General features: G+C 48.9%; 1 protein-coding gene across 2 annotated transcripts in view; it reads right to left on the bottom strand.

Moving 5' to 3' along the window:
* Window positions 1-2667: 2667 nt before the first annotated feature.
* GLI2 (GLI family zinc finger 2) overlaps window positions 2668-25235 on the bottom strand; it is a 156218-nt gene continuing 133650 nt past the window's right edge. The window contains exons 8-13 of one of the 2 annotated variants that reach the window (XM_068407554.1): window positions 22771-22902; window positions 19232-19381; window positions 14996-15160; window positions 9805-10086; window positions 6086-6422; window positions 2668-5024 (exon numbers count right to left, since the gene is read on the bottom strand). In XM_068407554.1, the coding sequence (XP_068263655.1) occupies window positions 2668-5024; window positions 6086-6422; window positions 9805-10086; window positions 14996-15160; window positions 19232-19381; window positions 22771-22902 (3423 nt within the window). Of the gene's footprint in view, window positions 5025-6085; window positions 6423-9804; window positions 10087-14995; window positions 15161-19231; window positions 19382-22770; window positions 22937-25235 lie in introns of both variants that reach the window. The other variant, XM_068407553.1, reaches the window with a different exon arrangement.

The following is a 25235-nucleotide window of genomic DNA, read 5'->3' on the forward strand; positions in this document are numbered from 1 at the left end:
GCCTGATCCATCTCAGCACAAGGGATGCCCAGTTGTATTCCAAGCGTCCAGGACAACATACAATGCCCTAAAATATGTACTGCCCTCTTTTCATAAATGCGAAGGCAAGGGCAAGGTCAGTAACTGCAGGAGAATATATACAGCGGACTATAAAGCAATCCCTTTAAACACAGCTCTCACGGGAGACACAAATAAACAGCCAGGCACCTTGCTTTGCTTTCCTGTCCTCACACACCCTGGACCTCAGCAGGAGTCACGGGGGCCTCGAGGGGTGAAGAACATCCTGTACACACCCACTGCATTTGGGATGAGGACGGGTGAGATCGCAGGAGGCTGAGCAGCACCTCCCCGCACCAGCTGTACCCAGGGCTACCTGGCAGCGGGGCTGTCCCAACCCACCGCTGCCACCTCCAAGATCACAAAGTCTGCCTGAAGGTAACACGTGGCATTTTCACGCCAGCCCCTGGTCACACCGGGAGCAGTGAGCCTGACATCTGTGCAAAAGTAAAGCAGGGACACCAGAAAGCACATTCATGGAGCTGCCCCTGCCCTGTGCAGGGGACAGAGTTGGATGCAAGTGAGAACACCACATCAATACGAGGGGGAGAGGGGAGATGGGAAGGAGCGAGTGAAGCTCTGCACATGCTTGTCTGGTCAAACTGTGAGAACCTGAGGGGAATGTCACACTTGTCCCCTGCCCTTCAACATACTGGGTACGAAGTTGGGTGAGGAGGGTTGTCCTTATCCAGCACAGTCAGAAGTTAAGCAAGGCCTCCTGACCAAGTACATGCACCCCACCACTTCCACCCTTTTGGCTAATGACAGTAAAAATAAATAATGCAACTAAGATTAACTTCAGTGCCAGGTGGGACCAGCCTGGAAACAGCTGATCATTATTACAAGCAGTTATATTTTGGTGGAGTATTTGGCTTTGGGAGACCCTGCTCCTCCCATCTCTTCCCCAAGGACTTTTCCAAGAGATTCTCACTGACCGAGCTAATATTTTGACTCAAATACCTGTTTTAAGACTATCCAGATGTTTGCTTACGCTGTGGACTGCAGGTGCAGCGCTGAACTGAACCAGGCTGGGTACAAAGAGTAGCTATAAACTAGAGCACAAAGCACCAGCCAAATGAACGCCCCATGGTGTATTTTTTGGATACATCAGCTCTTTTCACACTGACCAAAGCTGTGGGACACGTTAATGCGGCACTGGGCACGTGCCAACAAGCATCCTTGCAGGGCAGGGTGTATTAGCTCATGCTTGGCCTCGCACCAGCGCAGCCACACGCCTGTTGTGTGCACGGAGCAGAGCCCTGCAGGGAGGATATGAACCCTGGCCAGATAAACCAGCTCCCACAACACTGCCACGGTGCAGAGCGAGCTGAAATATTCACAAAACTCTCTCCATCACTTTTGCACGTGAGCACCTTAGCGTGGAAAAGCCAACAGAAAGCAAAGCTGTAGCAAAGCTGTTGCAAAGCCGTGCAGGGGTATGGTAATGCGTGCTTCAGAAACCTGACATGAAAGATGCACGTGGAGCCCCTGCAGAAAGTCACCGCGCTCAGAGGGTGCAAAGTTAGGCAGGTACGTCAGTCTGCACGCCAGAGCCTTCCTGCCACAGGGGATTATTTCCCAGCGATTGCTGTTCCCAGGCCTCCGCTCCACTCTGCACACGATATAAACCACGTTGTAAACACAGCTGATCAAAGTCTGCGTTCACCTTTTATGTGTCTCATCAATGTGTCTTTCCAATGTTTTCTCAGAAACACCACTATGTTTGTATAAATGTACATTTTATATACGCTTCTGGCAATACACTGTATTTGATTTTTTTAAAGGAAGAGAGGCCTTGGCTACTTAACACGAAAGCATGGTAAGGCACTTTGCTGAGAAGCCGTTTGGAATCAACGCTCTTTGCAAGGTACAAAGGTATTTACGGTATAAAACAATACTGCTGGCAGAGGGCTTGTTTGGAGACACAACCAAACCCTACTCTCATCAGAGCAGAGTACATAGTATGGCTTTTATTCTGATCAAAACCGCATCCTCCCATTTCATAGAATCACAGAATCACAGACTGGTTTGGGTTGGAAGGGACCTTAAAGATCATCTAGTTCCAACCCCCTGCCACAGGCAGGGACACCTTCCACTAGACCAGGTTGCTCCAAGCCCCATCCAACCTGGCCTTGAACACTGCCAGGGAGGGGGCAGCCACAGCTTCTCTGGGCAACCTGGGCCAGGGTCTCACCACCCTCACAGCAAAGAATTTCTTTCTGGGGCAGGTTGAAAACGGAATTTTTTGCGAACGTAACTAACGGAAAATGGTGGGAAGTGCTATTTACAGGGGTGCCGGGGAGGGAGGGTTTCATGTCTAACCACGCTCATGCAGTCTCCTAGCTTGGTGGTGATATCGTTCAGTGCTCTGGGAAACCAAGCCAAAAAAATAACACTAGAGGTGCACCGTTGAGGTGCTGAACTGCCTGCATATAGTTTACATAATTCTGTACAGAGACTTCTTAAAATTTTCATTTTGAATCCCTTTAATGTATTTAATACTTATAAAAAAAACCTACTCTATTGAAAGAGGTTATTTTTGAAAAGCACATTCATAAAACTGCTTCACGCCCAGCCCCTCGGATAGCGCTGAGGCCTTGTGCTTTGCTGTTATGACATCATGTTTAGAAATTTACTCTCTTCCGCCAGCGTGGTCAGCATGGAGCTCATATCGCCTATTGCCATATTGCTTATTCCCGCGGGTATGGTGGGCAGTGTCAGAGAGTTTCGTGGAGTCGTCAGGCGAGAGGAGTTCTGGGAGAGGTTCTGCAAGATGCTGGGGCTCAGCGTTCCCGACATCAGGCTCGAATGGTCCCCATCGTCCATGATGGCATCAAAATCTATCTGGGGAGGCTCAAGACCTTGCGAGTCCACCGTGCTGGACACCTGGTTGGCACCTGGGGAAGGCAGAGCGGGCGGCTTGCTGTTCAGCGCGCACTGCTGCTGTCTGACCCGGCAGTCCCCGTGATTATCGAAGCTGCTGTTCTGCTCGTACATGTGGATCTGACCGTAATAGTACATCAAATTGTTTTCCCTCGTACCGTCCGCACACTGCTGGGCCGGTGCCGGCAACATGTCGCTGGTTCTCTTATGTGTGGCCTCTGCCATCTCCTGGCCCGGGCTGATGGTGTTTGTAGGGTGGGGAGTTCTCATGTAGCCCAGCTGCTGGACAGTGCGGAGGCCTCGAGGTCTGCTGGCCGGGCTCGGCTCGGGCGGAGGATGAGGCTGGACCATGCCGGGCGGATACGCCTGCGCAGTTGAGCCCATCATGCTCTGCTGAGGCTCAAAGCTGGGCTGGTTGGAGGTCATGATGGGCTGATGAAAGGCCTCCTGAGCCATAGGGAAGTTCATGTGGGTCGGCTGAGATGAGTAGTTCTGCTGACTCGGTTCGTGCATGACCTGGCCCAGCATCATGCGTTCGCTGTTGCTGCCGACCATTAAAGAAGGGTCGGTCGCCATGTCCATTTGTTGAGGGTGAAGGTGGGGTCCGGACTTTGCTGTCATGCTGCTACAAGAAGGAGAGATCTGATTTGGGTTGCCACTGATTGCACTGGGGCTCAGCATCTGATGAGGTTGGTTATACCCTGCATGCAAACCCAGGTCGGGGTTCATACTGGGGCCTAGGCCCATTGACTGCTGACGCAGCTGCATACAGTTTAGCCTCTGCCCATCCATGCCCACATTTCTTTGCATAAAGCTCTGCTGTGTTACGTTCATAGTGTTCTCTGGCAGCTGCATCTGCTGCTGGTTGTAGTTCTGGTACTGACCAAAGTTCTGCTTCTGCTGGACCACTGCTAAGTTTCCTTGTGAAAACTGTTGCTTCGACTGATTGGACATGATATCAACTGTACCCGAGCTGACTTCGTTCCACTGGACGGGCATGTTATTTTTATTCATGTCTGAGGAAGCATCAAAGCTCATGGGACACTCTGACATCATGGGTCCCAAGTGGCTCATACTTGCCTCAGCCACTGCCATCCTGCGCTGGCCGGGCAAGGCTGGAGGCTGCAGCTTCCCGCTTCCCTGGAAGCTCTGCATCTCGTTGCTGTACCCCATGGAAGTGCTCTCGGCCGCCATCCCGTTGCTCTGGGATTTGATGTACTGCACCACGTCATCTGGCAACACAATGTCATCGTCTCCAATGGGTGCCTCTGCCTCCCCGGACATGGCTTCCATGGCGATGTTTTCGCTGATGCTCAGCGGCCGGGGCGAGTAGGTGTGCCGGGGGAGGCTCCCGTCTGAGCGACCGTAGTTCTGGAGGCCGAAATTCCTCCTGTCCGTGGGGTGTGGAGGATGGAAGGGGTTCATGCTGTTGGTGCTGTTGAAGCGGTGAACTCGCGGGAGGGCCTGGGGGTCTCCGGCAGGTCTCCTCACTGGGTCACTCGCCCGTCTTGTGCAGTTGCCCGGCACCTCGTGGGGAAATGCTGCAGCTGACGGGTAGCCATAGGTGTTACCATCGCTGCAACGCCTGGGGCCTGGTGGGAGGCGGATGGCGGGCAAGGTGGGGTCTGGTCCATCCATAAGTGAGATCCTGTTCTTCAGGGTCATCCTCTCCATGTTCGGCAGGGGAGTCGGAGGAGGGCCCCCTGTGGCAGCAGCATACTTGGCTTTCAGCCTGTAGTGCTGAGCCGGTGTGAGGTTCAGCAGACCCGGCATCCCGCTGCACTGGCTCGCCTCGCTTGACCGACGGGAGGCATCCGTCGAAATGGGGTCGTAGGAGTCGGCAGAGCTCATGTTATTGGGACGGTGCCCGAGTTGCGAAGCCTCACTGGAACGGCGGCTGGAGAAGTACGGGGAGATCCCTGATGATCTGCGGCTGACGGTGTAGGCGGAGCTGATGGTGCTTGTCGTGCTATCACGGCGCTCGTTGAGTTGGTTCAGCATCGTAACCTCATTGACAGACAGCTCCATTATTCTGGGATTAGGCAGTGTAGCAGAAGAACCGCCACTATTTTCTAGAATAGAGCCTGAGAGAAAGGTTGCAGGGAAGGAAAAGGTTTAGTTAGCTGAGAAATTCCACTTGGTAGTGCTCTTGGTGACAGAATACAGACACACAAAGCCACCTCCAAACATTTTATGGGAACGATAGTGAATTTCATTTGCTGCCTGTGAATTCAAAGCTTCATCTCCAGCTCTGTGTCCGTGCACAAAGAGCAAGAAGGCTGGGGAGAAAACACAAGAAGTCCCTGCTGCAGAGTCTTTGCAATGTGTACCCCACTGATGCTCAGCTGCTGAGGAAGTGCCTCCACATGGGCTTCTCTTAGTAGCAAAAAAGTAGGACTGGTGCGAACAGTGCCACGGGGACAGCACATAGCTACAACCGCAGCTGCCCACTGGGACAGATGCACAGCAGTCAGGGATAGAAGGCTGAGAGCCCAAAAGTTGACACTCAAAGGTTCTTCCCAGAGTAAACCAAGAAGCTACAATACACTAAGCCCTGAGGTTTAGTTTAACCCAGGTCCTATGCCTTGGGACTTCTTGGCAAAGTTAGAGGAGCACGGAAGGGATCATAAAGATGCCTTTATCAGGAATTTCCAGCCAGCGGAAAACTAGCATATGAAGCTGTAGGTAACAGCCAGGAGCTCTCAGAGTGACAAAAGGCCTGTCAGAACAAGATCAAGGACAAAGGACTTGTCTGGATTGCTGCTGTGCTCCAGCAATCTCCCTGGAGGCACATCAGCCCTTGGGGAATTGTTACTGCTGGAACCAACCCAAGCAGTCTTGTGGCTGCCACTGGGACAGTGAAGACAGCTGTGGCTGGGTCCTGGGCAAGCCCAGGAACAAGAAGGACACCAACACCTCTGCTTTCTTTCTAGCTCTGTAGCACTGAGCATCTGGGTTTCTGTTGCACATCACCAGAGGGCTGTGTTTACACCTGAGCTCTCTGTTTTACCTGACATCTCTATCCAGGAAGGGCTGACTCAGAGGCCATAAGAAATGATCGTCCTCCAGCACAGACTCTTGGTTATGAAACCGGAGTCAAACTCTGGAGGGTTCCTACAGGACACGGCCCAGGCCCAGGGCTTACCGTTTCCTGAGATGGGAGGCAGCTTGGTGTTTCTGGCTTGTGGAGCTGGGCTCACCCATGAGCAGGAATCCTTAACTGTCTTGAGTTTCTCTTTCTTGAGCTGTTCAAGTCGTTGCATTGTCGTCATGTGTTTCCTTAGCTGCAGGCTGACTGTCGAATTACCAGATGAGACCGTTGAGTCCACAACAGGAGCGTTGTCATCCAACGCTGTCAGATCTCCCAGACTTCCCCCGCTGTGCATATTCATTTCTACTCCACTGTCATTGTTGGTGGTGCTGCCAAGGGGTGACGGCTCACTGCTGCACGACGACTGGCCACCAGGACTGGACTGACACATCTTGGGGAAGGAAAAGAAGAGGAGTTGGGCAGGTGGAAACATGGATGGAAAGAAAACAGGAGCCCAACATCCCCAGCGGGCTCCACATGTTTGGCCCTATCCCAGGCTCTCCCCTCTCTTGTTACCCTTCCCTGCTGTAGGATCTCAGCTCTACCAGAGGGCATGGGCACCTTCCCGAGGGAGGGCAGGGCAGGGCAGCACCCCACAGCTGGAAAAACTATGGTGGGTTCAACTGGAGGATGGAGAGAAACCAAATGCTGTTCCTCCAAAAGACTAAGGACAGATGCTTCTCAAAGAAAAGCAGCACTTTACCTGGTTGCGCAAGGTATATTGCAGCAGGCACTGGCTTATCTAACATAGGATCAAGGTCTAAGTATTTCAGACACAACGTATTTCTGTCTTTAAAATGCCCTAACATATAATTAGGTTAGCTGACAAACTTCCCAGTCAGATAAAAACCTGGTTCACTGTTTGAAAACTCCCACTTGCAGATGAGGCAGATAAGCACCATAAATATTTTTTTTATTTACATTAAGAATTGCATTTCACATTGAGCAGTTTACTCGCAGCAGACGCTAAATGGTCTGAACTTGCTCCGAGGAAGCTGTTTCTGCTACCAGACAGGATGCCTGGCTTCTCAGCTTGGGGCCCATGCTCCAGCAACTGCCAGAAAATGGGAGTGCTGGAAGGGCAACGTGCTTCGCCCCAGGCCAAGGTGGGAGTGCAGGGTGATGCGGTGTTTTACTCTGCTCTGTAGCAACCCTCAATGGGCAGGGCTGACTGGCTCTGACGGCCTCATTGCCCTCCAGTCGGGATGATAAAGATTGCAATCCCAGGATTTCATGGCAAGTTGGGATGCTGGGAGAAAGGCTGTGAAGGGAATCCGCAGGCACTGTGTCCTCCCCCTTTCTGCACTCAAGCAAATATCCCCCGTCCCTCCCCATTGCTCTGCACGCCTCCGTCTCCACCCCGCGGGGGTTAGCTGGAGACAGGAGGTCTGCAGGACACCATGCTTTATACAGCTCTGTTAATACAAAGGATTTCTTTGCTCACCTTAGTACCGACTGTCCTTAGGAAGGTAGAGTAAGGAAGGGTAAGTGGGAATAAAGAACAGGTTGTTAGGACAAAGACAGCATTAATAGAAAGGACCATGTTAGTAAAAGGAGGAAGAGGGGAGTGCAGAACACAACAGAAATCGCCAGCTTCTCCCCCTCTCCCACAGAATCACAGAATCAATCAGGTTGGAAAAGACCTCTGGGATCATCGAGTCCAACCATTGCCCTGACACCACCATGTCAACTAGACCACGGCACTAAGTGCCATGTCCAGTCTTTTCTTAAACACCTCCAGAGATGGTGACTCCACCACCTCCCTGGGCAGCCCCTTCCAATGTCTAATGACCCTTTCTGAGAAGAAATGACCCTTTCTGAGAAGAAAAGGGTCCTGTACCCCATCTTCCCTGCTTTTCCTCTTTGGGGGCCCAGATAAAAACCCCTAGGAGAGACTTCCCACCCTTCTCCATGGGTTTGGGATGAGACCCCAAGATGGGTCAAAACAAGGGGCCTCGGAGTGATGGGAACCAGTGAAACATCTCACCCCTCCTACCACCTTGACCTTAACCAGGAAACAGGAGTTGGACATGGGCCCGCCAAGTCAGATGCCGTCTGTTAGACATGCACAAGTGAAGTATTCAGCGCTGGATGGGGTGAGAGGACAAAAACATCTGCCCCACGGCCCTGCTGCCAGCGAGACAGCTTGGCTGCAACCCTGTGAGTAAAAAGTCTTAGGAAAACAACCACACACCTTCGGGAGAAATGGGGCGGGGAGCCGTGATTGTGTCCGTGTTTTCATAGGAAAAAAAAACCCAAAAGACATGGAGGAAAAGTACTGGAGAGAGGTCATTCTGTCCAGTGGTTCTCACGCTCAGTTTTTGTAACCCAATACTGAACCTCAGCACAGTAAAACTCTTCCTTTAGTCAATTAGAGACACATTGGATGTGAAAATACTCAATTTCTTCCTAACTGAAACATGCTGCTCATTAGTAATTTGTCCAACAACACATCCCATAATACTTTTTAGAAAATCTTTGTCGCTTCAAGGCATGTTGTTTCATAGCAATAACAATCTTTTAGCCTGGATTCAAATCAAGAAAATATATATTTTGGAGCTCAAAGTCCTTTCAGCTCTAGTGAGAAGTCTAGGGACTATGTGAACACCCTCCTCTGCAGGTGAAGGTCTTTTCTGCTGTATCCAGCCCATACTCTGCCCCACTCTGAGCTGGTGCAGCAGACCAGAACTTTGGGTACAAAGGTGAACAGAAACATCAAAAGGCCAAAGTGACCTGTGTGTTGCAATGCTCCATCTCCTCCACCAGCCGTGGTGTTCTGAGGAGCAGGTGGGCTCCCTGCATGGGGTGGAATAGGCTTGAATGTGTTTGGACCCATCACCAAACACACCCTGTTAGCACCATCCACCACACTACTGCCTACTGTGCAGCTGCTGTAATGGCCAGAAAGCTGATAAATGGTCTTTGTTTCAGCTAGTGGCCACTCATGGGGCTCTAAAGCATGATCACAGTTGACTGCAAGCCTGTACTCTGTGAGCCACAGCATTGCTCCCATGTTTATTCCTGGTTTCACTCCCCTGCTCTATTGTCCCACTACAATTTTCTGTGGCAGCTGCGAGTTGTGTATTGAACTCATGTACTCCTGAGCAATCTGCTTTAGCCAACCTTGCTTGAGCAGGGAGGTTGGACTAGACGATCTCAAGAGGTCCCTGCCAACCTCAGCGATTTTTGCTTCTGTATATGGTGGACAGGACCAAGGAATTGAACTTGCTTTAAGACACCCAACAAAAACAAAACAGCTACTTTTGTCCCCACTGGCTTCATCAGACAGCCCACAAGAGAGTTGTGCCAGCAAAACTGCTGTGCAGCAGCAGTCTGGAAGGAAAAATAGTGACGGGTGCAGGGAGGAGGAGAAAAGGGAATGCTAATGCCAGGACTTCTGCTTCAAGAAGTGTTCATCAATCTGTGCCCTGTGGTGGTTGTTCAATTTAAATTGGTGAGGTAGGTAAAGCTCATTTGACCACAACACTCTGAGTTTTACCCACTTTCACAGCACAGGGAGGCCAAGCTCAACACTAGGCATCATGTGGCCCCCATAACTACAAGGGCAGGAATCTGTGGTGCTGGGTAGGAAGGTGCAAAATGTACTGGACTGTGCCCTGACCTGCAGTTTCATCTCTGGACTTGAACTCTAGGGTGTTGGCAGGTGAAGGGCAACTGCCCGGAGGGGTAAATGGCATGCAAATGCTTCATGCCCCCATTGGGGTGGAGAAATTAGGGGCCGCGTCATTTCTGCCAAGAGCAACTGCTCTTACCACAGAATTCTCCGTTTTTATCATTTTGACTTGCAAGCAATCTTCCATGCTCCTCGTGGTGCTGTTGGCCTCGGGGCTCTCCTCTGAAACCTTGCTGCTCTGCTTGGCGCTTGCCTCGTTGTCCCCGTTTTCCTTGAGCGGAGGTGGCCTCGGATGAACATCGTTGCGCTGCTTCTTCGTGACGTGGGCATCAGGCCCGTGCACGGTCTTGACGTGTTTCCTGAGGGAACTAGGGTCTGTGTACCGCTTCGTGCAGCCAGGGATTTTACAGACGTAGGGTTTCTGTCAAGACAAGCAAATCTTGGGTTACATTTAGAACAAGCCCAAATATTCCAGGTACAGCGTATGGGCCAAGAAAATACAACGAGCACAGCGGCTGGCAGCAGCAAAGTGTGGAGCATCTGCTCCTCAGGACTCCATAAGACTGAGATCTCTAAGATGTGATATATGGGCTGCTGATGACCCACACAGACCTGGCCAGTCATTTGGTGTTGGCTAAACTGCTTGTTTTCAGTTTCTGGATTAAAAGACAGCTAAGAATTCACGAAATACTTTCCTAATATTCCTTTCCCATGTATGTATTTGCTCGGGTGGCCACAGGAATGTTTCCTGATTACGGATGGGAGGGAGGTGATGTAGGGGACTGGCCATAACACATTCTCTCTGCTAAGGTGGGGTCTACACTGAGAAAACATCTGAGACCTTCTGGCTGATGGAATTCCAGCGAAACCAAGCCAGCCTGGATTCACCCTACCCAATCTATCATACCACTTCAGCACCTGACACCTTGAAATCTGTTATTGTGCAAAACAAACCACCGGCATGCAATGTTTTTTTTTCAGAAGACAGCACTCTAGTCCTGAATTCATGAATCATTGATAGCCACAGGAAAACAAGGCTGAAGTCATGCTTCTGAAAACAGAAGTCAGCAAACAGATACTTTTCTTCTTTTAACTTTTTTTTTTTTTATTGAGTTTCCAATTCCAAAGTGTATTAGTGCTGCAGTTGCTTCAGCTGGTGCTGCTGCGCTGGAAGCTCTGAATTCATCACAAGTTCTGTTTTCAGCCTCACAGCTACTCTAACTATTTTTCTGCCAATGTGATAGGATAAATCCATGAAAAAAACCAGACAGATGTTGTTTTAAGGCTACCCAAAATGACCATTCCTATTCTTTTTTTTAATCGGTTTTATAATTTCATCCAGAAGCTTAAGTGCAAAAATACAACGGAGTATATATTTCAGGGAAGCCCTGGAAATGTTTATGGTGGGATTCATCCCTGTGATCGATAGGATTAAGGTTTTTGTATCGTATCTTTCAAGAAAAGCTTCCTCTGCCCAACTTGCATGTCCTTACAGATAAATGGGGTTGGAACTAGATGATCTTTAAGGTCCCCTCCAACCAAAACCATTCTCTGATTCTATGATTCTATGATATTCTTTGCAGAAAGCCAGCATCATCACAAGAAAAACACTGAAAGTCTGTTTTTTATTCAAAAGCATGCTTCCTGACTGATCTTGGCACATCACTTAAACAAGCTAAATCCTCGTAACACCCCACTGAGGTAAGTATTTAATATATTTTAAAGCTGGGTAAACCAAAGCACAAAAAGTAAAATTGTTTATAAATCTCACGCAACCTTTTGGATGAGGCATTATAGAGATATTATTGCTGCTATTAAAACCTATTCTGAAGAACAGAACCCCCACCACACATGCTAAAATCCCCTACATAACACAGTCCAAGGGTTTTTTATAAAGATTGTTTAAGACCAATAGTTCTGATTTTTTCAGATACCAGTAATTAGGGTAACACGATCACTGTTACTTGTACAGCAGACACTCCACCTAACGGGATACAACCATCCTCTTCATCAGGCCATACCTCCTGCAAGAGAACTGAGCACAACTGCTGTTTTGTTGCCATGCCTTTATATATCCCCTGGGTTATCCAGGTTCTGACATCTAATGCAGCGTATGCCCTAATGAAGTCAACAATTTAGGTGTCTCAGATGCCTCCCTCCTACTCCCACACACATACAGCATGATACTCCTTAGGATGAGAGAACTGGGGAGCTCCCCAGGCACTCAGCAGAACTGAATTTCTGTATTTTACCCTTGTTTAGCTTGAACTGGAGAAAACGTCGCTCTGAGCCTTTGGCTGGCTGTGAACTCATGCTACTCTTTTGTGTGTGCACTGGAGAGTGGTCATGGGATGAAAGCCCTTTTCCCAGGAGTAACTTTGAAGGTATTCCCTGAAGGGATTCAAATCAAGAGACCATAGCCTCAAGCTTCTCCAGGGGAGGTTCAGGTTGGACATTAGGAAGCATTTCTTCTCAGCAAGGGTCATTAGACATTGGAAGGGGCTGCTCAGGAAGGTGGTGGAGTCACCATCCCTGGAGGTGTTTAAGAAAAGCCTGGACATGGCACTTAGTGCCATGGTCTAGTTGACAGGGTGGTGTCAGGGAAACGGTTGGACTCGATGATCCCAGAGGTCTCTTCCAACCTGGTCAATTCTGTGATTCTGTGAAATAGTCACTGCAAGTTTAAAATGAAGTAGTGCACGTGACACTTCAACAATCAAACAAAAGCCAGTGTGGTAACAGATCCCCAGCCTTGAACTTCGGCGTGTTTGGACCATACACCTACGTCCTGTCACACAATGACACAGACAAATATAGGGAACCTGGAACTTCCCCCTTAGAGGAGACACGGATGACTAACTCTGAAACTGTGGTGTATCCCAAGTAAACACTGCAAGTAGAGGAAAATATTTAGTAGGTAGCTAGGAACCACAATGGAGTTACCAATGGGTAATGGGAAATATTCACAGCCACAAACTCCTGCTTTGCATCCATGTGGTTTGTGAGCCAAGGTCTCAGTGCAGTTTGCTAACCCACTGTTCATGGCCACAGCTGGTTGCAGAACCCTCACCTGGGTCTGCTGCCCAATGCCATGAGCTTTGCCCTGAGGGATGTCATCTGTTGCAAAGGATCATGTTATATGTTCCTCAAAAAGAGGGTGTCAAGTATATGGCCCAAAGAGTCATTATATGCAGCCTACAGACCTCCCAGAAGGCTTGGGGCATGCCTGTGTTGCATCAAGGAGGGTTGAACAGCAGTTCAGGAGTGAGCATGATCACAAAATGTAAGATCATGTAATGCCATGTAGTTCCTGTGGAGAGGCTCATCTGTTCTGGTACAAATCCTCCACTCGCGGCTATGCTGCTTCTGCACCTCAGAAGGCTTTGGCATCCTCCAAGGGAAGCACCAACAGAGGATAAAATCCCTATCTGTTATCTGAGTCTTTAGTTTGTGTTGTTGGATGCAGCCTGTGCCAAGTGGCAGCATATCAGATCAGGGTCCACCATAGACAAGGAGTTGGATGCTCCTGCCCTACAGCCTCCCCTTCTTGTACAATTGGAACCCAAAGAAGTAGACCTTCAAGTGCGTCCAAGCTCTGCTCAGATGAAGTGAGGAGTCAGCCCAGATCCAGTGCAGTTCCTGAACCCATCAAAGAAATTACGTTTAATAATACAGCCAAAGCCAAAATGCCACATGTAGGAACATGGGACACCAGCTGGCACAACAGAAGGAAAACTCTGGCTTGCCTAGGAAGGACGTCTAGAAATTCGAGCTCAAGTGATCTGTGGGCAAAAAGTAGCTCACATACTGCTTCGGTGTGCACAAACTGGGCAGAGTGAGTCTGTATCCAGCACTGAAAGTTGTACCAGCAGTCTTGGTCCATCTACATGAGAATCCTTAGGGATGGAAGAGAGATGCAAAATTGATTTAAGGACAGGAAAAAATGCTGCAGTAATGGGAATCTTCAGTGGCTTGATTGACATATTAAGCTTATGAGAAAGAAGATGGAGAGTGACTTAACACTGTAGTGTTGTGAGGTGGAAATAGCAACAACAAAAGGGACATTGGGTCCAGCACTGGAGGAAGGTAGAGAAAGCATCCAGGGCTGGAAAACAAGCAATTCCTAATACCTGAAATGTGAGATTAAATCACGACTGCCTACCTTTCAGGGGAAGAAGCTTTAACAGAGAACAAATGATGCTTCAATCAAACACCAGTTACTGGGAATGCAGGTTGCTGAGCAGACGGGAGGTTGTATGTCTGGTTGGTCTCTCCTGGCCTCAAGGCTGGTGTAACCTTAAACCAACCCCAAACTACTCAGTGCCCCTGCAGATATGAGTTATTTTTAACCTGTGTCCTGCTGGGGAAGTGTCTCACTGGTGAAGGACAATCCTGACATTTGGGTTCATACCCAAACCAGTTCAAATAACACTGGGATGCAGGTCATTCATTGGGTCCATCTCAGCATCACACAGCACGGAAGGGCATCCTAGACTTTGAATCGTTATTCTGACTCCAACGGAATCTCTGAAACCTACAGAGCTTTGGTTATCACTGACTGATATTATTCCAGAGACAGAAATACTCCCAACACGCCCTTTGCAGACACAGCATTGCTTTAAAAAGCTGTCATCCATGGCAATTGTGTTCCACTCTCCAATAGTCTACATTTAACTGTTGCAAATTAGACTACAGACTGAATTCTTCATGGCTGCAAACACTATTAGAACTTTGGAGTATTGTTTTTCCTTCCCCTGTCAGCTAATTAGCAGTAATATAAATTTCAATCGTCGGCCGTGGTTGATTGCAACAGACCATCACATGCGTTACAATAAAGGCAATTTCCTCCGCTCCCCAGCTACTAATATTGGGTCTTAATTAGCCAAGGTTAACAAAGCATTGCATTGTGCTCTATCATCGTACATCAAACGATGGAAGGAGCATTATTTCCAGAGCCTCAGGATCCAAGGTAGCTGTTATACTACTGCAAGTCTGCTCCACAGTAATATTAAACACCACATGCACAACTGTATAATCCTATTTATGCTATTAAAAATTATAAATTTGGAAAATGCTTGCTTTCATTTCCAGCGCCGATTAAAAAGTTTGCATACTTTAACATCTGTTTATGATTTCAAACATGGCTTTCATAAATATAAAGCTGATGTGGTCTGGCTCTCCAGCAAAATAAATCCCATTAAAAAATAAGAAAAACCTCTCATTACAGTAGGTTTCTTTTTACATGAGGCCAGCGTGTAAAGTGTATGTTTATTGTCAGCAAAATTAAAAAAAAAAAGCCCTCTGTTGAGCTGCGGTGAGCCCGGGCTTACCTCATTGGAATGCGTCCTGTTCTGGTGCTTGGCTCTATCCGAGGCGTTGGAAAAGGCTTTATTGCAGCCTTCGTGTTCACAGACATAGGGTTTTTCTCCAGTGTGGGACCTCAGGTGTGTCTTTAAGTTCTCCAGGCGGGAATAGGCTTTGGAGCAACCCTCAAACTAAAATAAAAAAAAAAAAACACGAGAAGAGTGATTAATTAACCAGAAAAATTTAATTTTCCCCCGCCTAAACCCTTCTCATCTGTTTCCCATTCTTTCTTTTTTTCTTCCCTTTAAAGGGCTTGTGTTTTAGGGAACAACATCCACTTTGTTGGGAGAATTTGCTTCCCGAGGCAGGCTGAGAGTTTCAGCAGTGATTCATATTTAAGGTGCTGCTCCTTGTTGGGTACCCACCTGACATTTCAACAAGAGACTCTTTTTTCCAGTGGGGTTGAACACCCCTCCCAGGGCTCTCTTAGCCCCTCCTGCCATCCCTCTGCAGCTAACACGCTCAGAAATGAAGGCCCTCTGCTTCCCACCCCGAGGACTGATGGCTTCTTGACAGTTTGACCAGCCTGGCAACTTCACTAGCACCAGCGCTGGAAAGGCCAGACCCTTCTCTAACACACAAGCAGAAATCCAGCAAGCTTTGAAGTTTCCCAAATTACAGCTTGGGTCTACTCTCGGAGGATGCTGTGGTCAGGCCGTCTGACATTACCAGTTTAAAAAACAAGACTCTCAATCTTGAAGACAGATGGATATTTGGATGACAAAACAGGCCAGGAACCTTCCTCCTGGAAGGAAACCAGCTGCCCACACAACGAGAGGGAGCAGCTTGGGAGACATGGTGAGGCTTTGGATGATGCAAGTCCTGCCACTCTCCACTCTGGCTGGGCTGGAGGCTTCTCCCTGCACCTGCCCTGTCTGCAGCATGGGAGGATTTCACCTCAAACCAAGGAGGCCGTCTTAAATACTCTTTGACAAAACAAGTGAGAACTTACACTGGAAGAGGTTTTAAGAAATGCAAGGCTCCCTTCCAAATTCTAGCTAAATGCTGCACTCGCTGTTCAGCTGGGAGTGTTGAAAGGCCCATGCAAGCACCTTAACACACACAACCCCTCCTGTTGTAATGTATGCAAGCCACATGGTGTTGTATTTTAGTCAGATCACTCAAACGTGTCTACGAGTTCAGTCCAGATGTGACAGGACTTCACGTTGCTATGTTTGAGTCTTGCCCAGTAAAGAAACTGGTGTCATAGCAGGACAGGTCATGTCACAGTTCAGTGTCTGATTGCGCTGTGGGCAGTTGAGTGGTCCTACGTCTCCAGAGATCTGGACCTTGTGGGCAGAGGCCAAAGGCAGCTGCATGCAATAGCAACGGTACCTGTCTCCTTGTGCTCCACGGGCATAAGACTCACCTGCACTGCTAAGGAGTGAGGCAAACATGAAGCCCATGAAACCCACAAAGTGCGTAGGCACACGTTGCTCCCATATAACTTTATTGTGCTGGAAAAGAAGTAGGGTTACTTAAGCATCCCTTTAAGGTCTAGCATAGGCACGGTGGACATAAGGCAAACTTGTTCTGCTCTCTTGAGATATCCAGATCTCTTCAAGGACAGTAGGAGCATCCTGCAAGAGCTGATTCCTTCCACAGCTTTGTCGGGGTGGGATGGATCCAGTTCCCCTTCCTCAGATAACTTTCATTAGCCCATTTGGCCCACAGAGCATGCCACAACTTTGAGGTAGCACAGTATACCCCTTTCTTCTCTTGCCCTGTGCAAACAGTCCTTTACAACTCAAGTCGCTTATGGTTATTGAAATACATCATTCCACTTGATGGAAAACAAAGGGAACTCAGCACGAGGCAACTCATGTGTCCATTCTGGTTTTGCTGGATACTGACACAAAAATGCCGTTATTAAGACCAAAAGGCCACATTTTCAAACAAGAGCTTTTCAGCAAAGCAGCCTGTGCATGTTCAAAGCAGTTGTTCCCACTCTTACGCATGGGTTTGATTATGCCAGGGGGAGTTCTGGCTGTCATCTGTGGAAATAATCCTTGACCAAATCCCACGCTGCAATTGGGCTCATCCGTAGCTTTATGTACACCACAAACTTCTCGCCTGAAACAAACGGTATTTTGAAAAATCACTGCCAGACTTGGAGAAGGACTGCGCTGCCACTTCAAGAAAGATGTTGAGGTGTTGGAGCGAGTCCAGAGGAGGGTGACCAAGCTGGTGAAGGGTCTGGAGGGTCTGACCTATGAGGAATGGCTGAGGGAGCTGGGGGTGTTTAGCCTGGAGAAGAGGAGGCTCAGAGGTGACCTTATTGCAGTCTACGACTACCTGAAGGGAGGTTGTAGCGGAGTGGGAGTTGGCCTCTTCTCCCAGAAAACTAGCGATAGGACAAGAGGACACAGCCTCAAGCTTCGCCAGGGGAGGTTCAGGTTGGACATTAGGAAGCATTTCTTCTCAGCAAGGGTCATTAGACATTGGAAGGGGCTGCCCAGGGAGGTGGTGGAGTCACCATCTCTGGAGGTGTTTAAGAAAAGACTGGACATGGCACTTAGTGCCATGGTCTAGTTGAAATGGTGGTGTCAGGGCAATGGTTGGACTCGATGATCCCAGAGGTGTCTTCCAACCTGGTTGATTCTGTGATTCTGTATCCCAGGCAGTTGGAAACCGGTGGTACTCCACTTCGGGGAGGGTTGCTGTGACATATCACACATGGAGTGCTCCGTTACAGCACTGAGGAGGATGCAGTCCCTCCTGCTTTTTATCTTCTGAGTCCCTCTACCTGCAAGGGCAGGGCTAGACTTTCCTTCCCTGCTCACTTTGTAGCACACCAACGATCGATAGTCCTTGATAATTTTAAGGAAGATCGGTAAAGCACTAGAACTGGGCAAAGTGCTTTAGAAGATTAAAACAAAGGACGTGGCCCTGTGCCCCAGGGAGGTTATGCTCTAAACTAAATGAACACAGGGCTGGAAGATTGATAAAGAGTCAGGCAGCAAGCAAATCATACATATCCTAACATTTGTAAGCAGGAGCTGGGGCAGGGCCAGGGAGGGAGCAGGACTGGAAGTGACTAATGGAGCAGAAGAGGAGGAAGATATGGGAGGAGGGCTCAGACATCTGCCAAGCAGAGAGATTCATCCGTAAGACTCTGGGGAGAAGAAGGGTGTAATGCTGACAGTGAAGGAGGTATGAAAAACTGGCAGGAGGAGAAGGCAGGGAGCAGAAGATATCATAAGACTGGGATGGACCTTTGGGAGGAAAAAGGGCTGAAGTATATGTGGAAAGAGATGGCGAGCACCTCTTCTCTCCTACCAGTTTGCCACAGCCACTAAACTCAGGGGGTTGGATAGATGATCTCCAGAGGTCCCTTCCAACCCCAACCATCCTGTGATTCTGTGAACTCCACAGCTCTCTTTTCTCTTGTGCCCCCATCAGGCATCCTTTGTTGCCCTACCTCAGCCAGGGGTGCGGTGGGAGACTCCATGTATGAGGGCAGATACTATCTCGAGGTTGAGGAGGAGGTGAGCCCAACTCTCCCATGTGCTAGATAAGCCAGTACCCACAGGGCTGAGACACAAAACAGCGCCTCATACTCGTCCTCAGGCAGTGTTTAACACGAGGCAGAGTGCTGCTTGCATGCAGAAGGTCTGGGGACTGAGCTCCTCCTGGGGTTTAAGCACCCAGGGGTTGACCGCACCTCTGGATTAAGAGAGCAGAGGTAGGAGGTGTTGGCCCAGCTCCCCAGGCTGGAAGGGGACTTCTGTGCACACTCGGGTATGTGGGTGAGGGAAACTTGCAGCCCCAGCAGCAGTACTGGGTGATGCTGAGTTAGACATGACCAGAGTTAGGTGGTTCCCCACAGTGTGGGGTTACTGGATTTCCTTCTTGGATGTAAGCAACTAAATTGCCTGGTTTTCCACCTTAAGTGACTTGTCCTGAGTCCCTCTGGATCTCTGTGGTAGAGCTGAACCCATTTTCCCCAAGGAAACGCAGTTTTGCCCACTAACACCTTCACCACCCTCCTTGACTACTTGCCCTGTCCCCAGGGTGTAACATGCAAGTAGCTATAACCCAGACACAGAGAGCTGGACCGGCCCTGAGCTGGATGCCGGCAGGCACCCTGGGAGAGCCCTGCTTGAAGTCGTGCCTGTGTCTGCACACACATTTTTGTGACCACCCAAGTCCAGCATCCCACTTGTCAAGCTGAGATGCACCACGTGTCCCTGCCAGCTCACCGTGCACTTGTGTGGCTTCTCTCCGGTGTGCCTTCGCATATGCACCACCAACATGTACTGAGCCTTGAAGGGCTTCTGCTCCCGCGTGCAGTCCTGCCAGCGGCAGACAAACTCCTTCTTCTCCCCGTGGATGTGATCGTTGTTGATGTGCTGGTAGGAGAGAAGGGAGAAGCAGGTCACTCCTGGAAGAACTGATGCCAGAGAGTCATTTTTGCCTCTGCCGAACCCTCCTGTGCTGCATTTACGCAGCTGGGACCCTTTCCTGGGGCACTGCTGGAGGATGGAGGAGAGGAGGAGACACGCCTCAGTTGGCCTCAATCATGTTAAAGGTCTTTTCCAACCTAAATGGTTCTATGATTCGAAGCCTACTTGCGTGCCGGCCCCAAGACATCCACCTGCTGTCCAGCGGTGGCAGCTGGCAGGAAATTACAGCATCAGCGAGCTATGCGACAAGGAGAGCTCGGTGGCCTCGATTACGGCTAATTACTCGGGTCCGTGAAATCCTGTGCCAGGGTGTTGAAAAGCCAGACTCAGAACGATGCCTTCATCCACCCTGAGAGGAAGATGAGGGTCGCTTTTTTCTCAGCCCAGGGCAGATGAAGCCCTGCTGAAAATAAACACAGCCGGAGACCAGCCCGTCAGCAGTGCTGTTCCCGCAGCGGCCTTGTCTCTCTGAATGGGGTCTCGCTGCCAAAAATAATGCCTGTCCTTGCTCCTGTGTATTTAGCAGACATTCACTGACAGGAAATCCTAAAATAAACCACTTTGGGTTTGGGCTTTTTTGCGCTGAGATTTTTTTCCAACCCCCGCCTTCATCCCCCCGGCCAAGGCCAGGCACACATGTTGCGACTCGGGATGAGACTTTCTCGGGGTGGTAAGGCAGCATGAGGACACAAAAACACATTAAAACAGAATCACCGACCTTCACGGTCCCAGCCGAATCCAGCCCCAGTGTTTTGCGTGCCGTGGCCTAATCCTGGGGACAGGGACCTGCTTCTTGGGGCACCAGGTCTACCCAGGGGCAAGAGGAGGTGCGTGGCGCTCAGCTGGTCCCTCAGGCACCACAGGTAAACATCAAGAGCCAAAGCTGCATGCCGGGAGGGTTGGGAGAGGTTGGGTTTGGGAAAGGTTTCATATAGGTGTGGAGCTCAGCTGCCTACAGTTCTGGTTTTATAACATGGCATCGGTGTGATATTTTAGCCTCAGATGGTGGAAATCTGGTGAAGTCCCCAGGAGACCCACGGACACACTAAACCACATCCAGACCAGACTGGGAAGATACGTCTCCTGGCTCTGTTTGCATGGGAGTCTGACTTGCAACCAAGCCTATGCATGGCAGTGCTAGGTGTGGGGGAGTGCACAGGCTCACCCACTTGGTCCTACTTGGGCCAGAGGAAGACACGTTTATGGAAAGGGGACTGTAACCGCCCTTCAGGCTTATTAACTCACTGTCTGGGCAACATCTGCTTCCCATCCACTGCGGTGGAGGAGCAGTGGCACAACTCACCACAGTTCAGCTACGGCTCCATAGCTCCCACCAAACCCCAACCTGGCCAGAGGCTTGGCTTGGGCTTCTCTCAAATTGAGTGTGATCTTCGGGGCTGGGGGCAGCAGTGGTGCTTGCAAAAATACGTCCTCACTCCTGCTGCTCCCCGTTGACATGCATTTCTGCCACAAGCACCTTGTCCACTGCGTACAGAGAATGGACTCTGCACACCCAGGTACTTTGCTCTGCACACAAGCTACGGTTTTTCCATGCATGGTGGGATGCCACCTTCTCAGAAGTTGGCCCATGACATCTGTATTTCATTTGCATGTGTATTTTGGGCATCCCAAATCCACAACCCTATGTTGCTAGTAATCATAGTACAGAGGGCTCCATTTTTATAACCTTCCAAATTTAGGAAAATCTTGGACATTCCGTCAAATATTTTTCTTTGGGTTTTCTCTGGAAATAAATTGTGCTGAGGTGCCTGGATCTGCCCTGCACTTTGCTCTGGGCAGAGTTAAAGAGTTTTTCTTACGTCTGAGAGGAAAATGCACAAATACTGCTGTACAAATGGGAGCCTAACCCATCTGACAGGGCTGCTGTGGTTTAACCCCAGAAAAGCAACACCCCGTGGCACGCAATGTGCAACCCATTCAGCACCTTATCACTCATTTGGCCCTGAAAAACATTTCCAAATCTGTACTCAAGGACTCGTTGCACTGACCCAGTGACTTCTGGCAGAGGCAGGCAGGTGCTAGCCTTCGATGGAAGAAGAGCACATGCCCAAAATTATCATTTAGAGTGCGGTCCCTCTGGGCTAAGATAATGTTTGTGTGCAGAGCTTGGGGAAACAGAGACTGATGCCTACTTGGTGGCGTCTAAACATGACTAAAATGAAGATATATAGATATAGAGATATATATATATATATGTATAAAAAAGGATGAGAGCAGACATGAGCGCTCAGGAAGACGGCTACACGTGAGTCACTCATGGGTGGCCCCTGGCAGGCCTGGAGTCCGGCTGAGGCAAGCAGCAAAGGCTGAAGGGAAAGGACAAGATAGCAGGTCCTGTCTCAAAATTTCCTCAATCCAACATTTGGCTGCAAGCAGCAGGGTTGCTGGGGCTGAGGAGTTCCCAGCAGCTCTGGGCTGGCTTCAAACAACTGGGTCTCATACCACAGACCCAAAATGAGGACTGGGAGGGTGCTGGGCTGGGGGCAGGATGGGGCTCAGACACAGATCATGGCTGATTTCATAGGCACTCGCTCTGAGTTTGAGGGATTTGTTGACCTCAGAAGCCAAAGGAAACCAACTGGTGGATTCCCAGGTGAAACAAAGCATGCAAAAGGTTCTTGGAATTAATTAGAACCGATAATCTGATTAATGACTTCGTTTGGGGATCCTTCAGAGAGCAGTTTTGACACTAGTTTGGGGATATCACTGTGATTACGGAAGCCCTATTTCCCATTTTTTAAAAAATCAACCCATTTTCTATATTTCGGGCCCTGATGGAGACACCAGAGTCTGAAAGTGCTCTATTTTTGTGAGAGGGATGAGCTGAGCAGGTCAACAGCCCCTAAGTGATATGGCCCCACAGCTCATGTGACAGCAGCACAAAAGGCTTTCACAGCCTGGACAAGGACTGAGGACAGTATGGACGATCCCTGACCCATAGCTGGTGTAGGTGCGTGGGGAGGCTCAGTGAATACAGCCAGCGAAGAGGGAAGGGCTCAGCCCCCCTCATTTTCTGCTCAGGTCCTCTGCACAGAGCCTTCTGTCATTGGGTTGTGCACACGGGAGACTGAAACTGCAGCCTCAGCAGCCGAGAAGAGAGTCACATCAAATAATCTATGAGAGCCTTCTTGCAGCTAAACTCCTCGGGGAGCAGTGACCTGCTTTGGCAGTGTTTACACATCGTATCTCTGATTTGCACCTTTAGTAGCTCCCAGAGTGAGCTCTGGCTGTACAGCAGCCAGCGATAAAAAAATGAGGACAAGTGCACAGAAACCCAAATTTATCGCTGGGGTTTCCTCCCAACCATTACTCACATGGACGAGCTGCTCTTGAGTGTCATATTCCTTCGTGCACCCTTCCCAGTGACAGTTCGTCTCATAAATAACCTCAGGCTCCTGTTTACATTCATCCTTATCTAGATCTTCTTTCAGGTCTGTCAGATGCTCCTGCAACACACAACGGTGCATTGTATAAAGTGAACTTCTTTCGTCTGGATTCCTCCATCACTCATAGATTACAGGGCAGGTATCAACTGATCACAAACCCATGCTCGTTGTGGCAACATAACATCCTTGATTACCGTGAAATAATGAATTACAGAGTTTTGGTAGAGTAGTCAGAGCCTAGTGGTTACCACACTCACCTGACATGGGTTGGGGAGCGGGGGTCCTGTTTTCAATAGATGAGAAAATTATACCTAAACCTTACCCAAAGATTTATGCCTGCAGGGTGCTCCACAGGGACAAAGTGGTGAGCCCTCAAAGCACTCCTCTGAGATAGGGAAATTTGGGAAGCTTGAGCAAGACCCAGTGATAAGTGGGTTGCAGAGCAGAGCTCCAGGGGCTCTGGACTCATAAATGAGTTATTTTAATGCTGGGCACGCCGTGAGCTCTCTCAACTTCTCTGTCTAGCCAGTTCCTCAGTGCTAAATGAAGCACAGAAAATTTTTGTTATGGCTGCTATGAGGATTAAAGCACCAGCACCTACACAATAGTGTAATCTACAACATAATTAGGACAATTCAGAGGTAAGGACAACTGTCGGCACTGCGTGCGTCAACCTGCGCTACAGACAAGGCAATCAGCAGCCAATACTGGCTTGGGAATTCAGCAATACAAAACCCTGCAGGTTTTGACCCCCTTCATTCCCTTTCTTCCCAATTACTACTACTGCCCAGCACAGAGCATCTCGCCTCCAGGGCGGCTTTAGACAGGAGTGTCTGGGGTGACTGACCACATCAGACACTGTTCCTCATGATCCGATGCTCCAGCTGCCCCCATAAGGGCGTAGATACAACCAGACCCACCTCAAACTGCCTCTGAGCTGCCCAAATGGACCTATCTGGCTGCCATCTCCTTCCCCACCAACACCTTCTGCAACGATTAATGACTTAATGGCATTATATGGCTTGGAAAGTGAGATGTGCTGTACGAAAGTTCAACTATTTTCATTAACTAGCTCATGACATACAAGCCAGATGTGACTTTTCAATTCAAAAGTTTAGATATGGAGAGGAAGAGATTTGTTTTAATTAGCTCTTAATTTAAAAAAAAAATATTGTAAGGTGGCTCTTGGGACAGGAAACTGTAGTAATTTACAGAAAGACTTCTGGAGATTCAAACTATACTAAAGCCCAGAGTAATAGTGTGCGAAAGTTCAAACAGCAGCTTCTTTTTCCTGCAATTCCTGGTTGGTTGAGCTGTGAACATTATTTTTGTTGAAACATTTCTTTCCACGCAAAGTGCGGTCTCTGGAAAAGTGAAATTTTCTACTAAAAATCTTGTTTTGCCAAAATTTTTATACTTTTCCATTGCAAAAATGGAATTGAAACCATTTTAATTTGTTGAAGAGGATTGACTTGTTTCATTTCTGGCTAGTTCAACATTAATCTGAATCTGTACTCGAGCTATTGTGGTATCGTGAGAGCACAGTAACTCAGGTGCCTCATGCCTGGTGTTCCACTGTGTCCCACAAATCTTGTCTGGATTGAGTTTTTTATAGCACAAGTCATCATGGCAGACACTGTCTGGCCAAGGATTTTAAACACCCAAACCACAACTCACATGAGGCGTTTCCAGTAGAGCATTTCCAAAACAAAACACACACATACATGCTTTTTTTGGGATGGCTGAGCTTCATACTCTGCAAAAAATGTATCAGTCAATAATTAACTAACAGTAACTCAACTTTTCAGCCTCCTGCAGAACAGGAATCCCCAATTTTAACAAGCTGCTGTCACTTAGACCAACTGAAGAGGAGACACCCACTATGTTCAGTCTTATAAACTGCTCTCCTTGCCAAGAACTGCCTGTCTCTTACAAGGTGCTTTCCAGTAATTTCCCACTCAATACTGAAATGCTGCAAGATGTGAAGCCTACACGTCCCTTGGGGTATTACTTCACAGGTCTCCTCATTAGGAACGACCAGCGTGCACTTTCCTTCTCCTCATTTCGCCTGGCTATTCTAATCAAGCCTCCTTGCACCACTTTAAATGATTCTCCCCCTTCTTTCAGTGCTTATTTCACATAAGGCTCCGTGGATGAAACTGTGGGGCAGGGGCTGCAGGAGTGAGCCAGGCTGATGCTACCCAAGCACTCCTTCAAATCAGAGCAGAGGAAGGAGGATGACAGTCATCGGGCAAGCAGCTGTCTGTCCCACAGCTCTTCTGCTACAGTTGCTTTGAGAAAGCAGGTGATGGATTTCAAATCTTTTCTCATTTGCTGCAAGAAATAAACACGTGGCACTATTAGCCCGGGTGGTGGCCAGATTGGTTTTCTGG

The sequence above is a fragment of the Nyctibius grandis genome, chromosome 9, assembly GCF_013368605.1.
Source record: "Nyctibius grandis isolate bNycGra1 chromosome 9, bNycGra1.pri, whole genome shotgun sequence".
NCBI classification, from domain to species: Eukaryota; Metazoa; Chordata; class Aves; order Nyctibiiformes; family Nyctibiidae; genus Nyctibius; species Nyctibius grandis.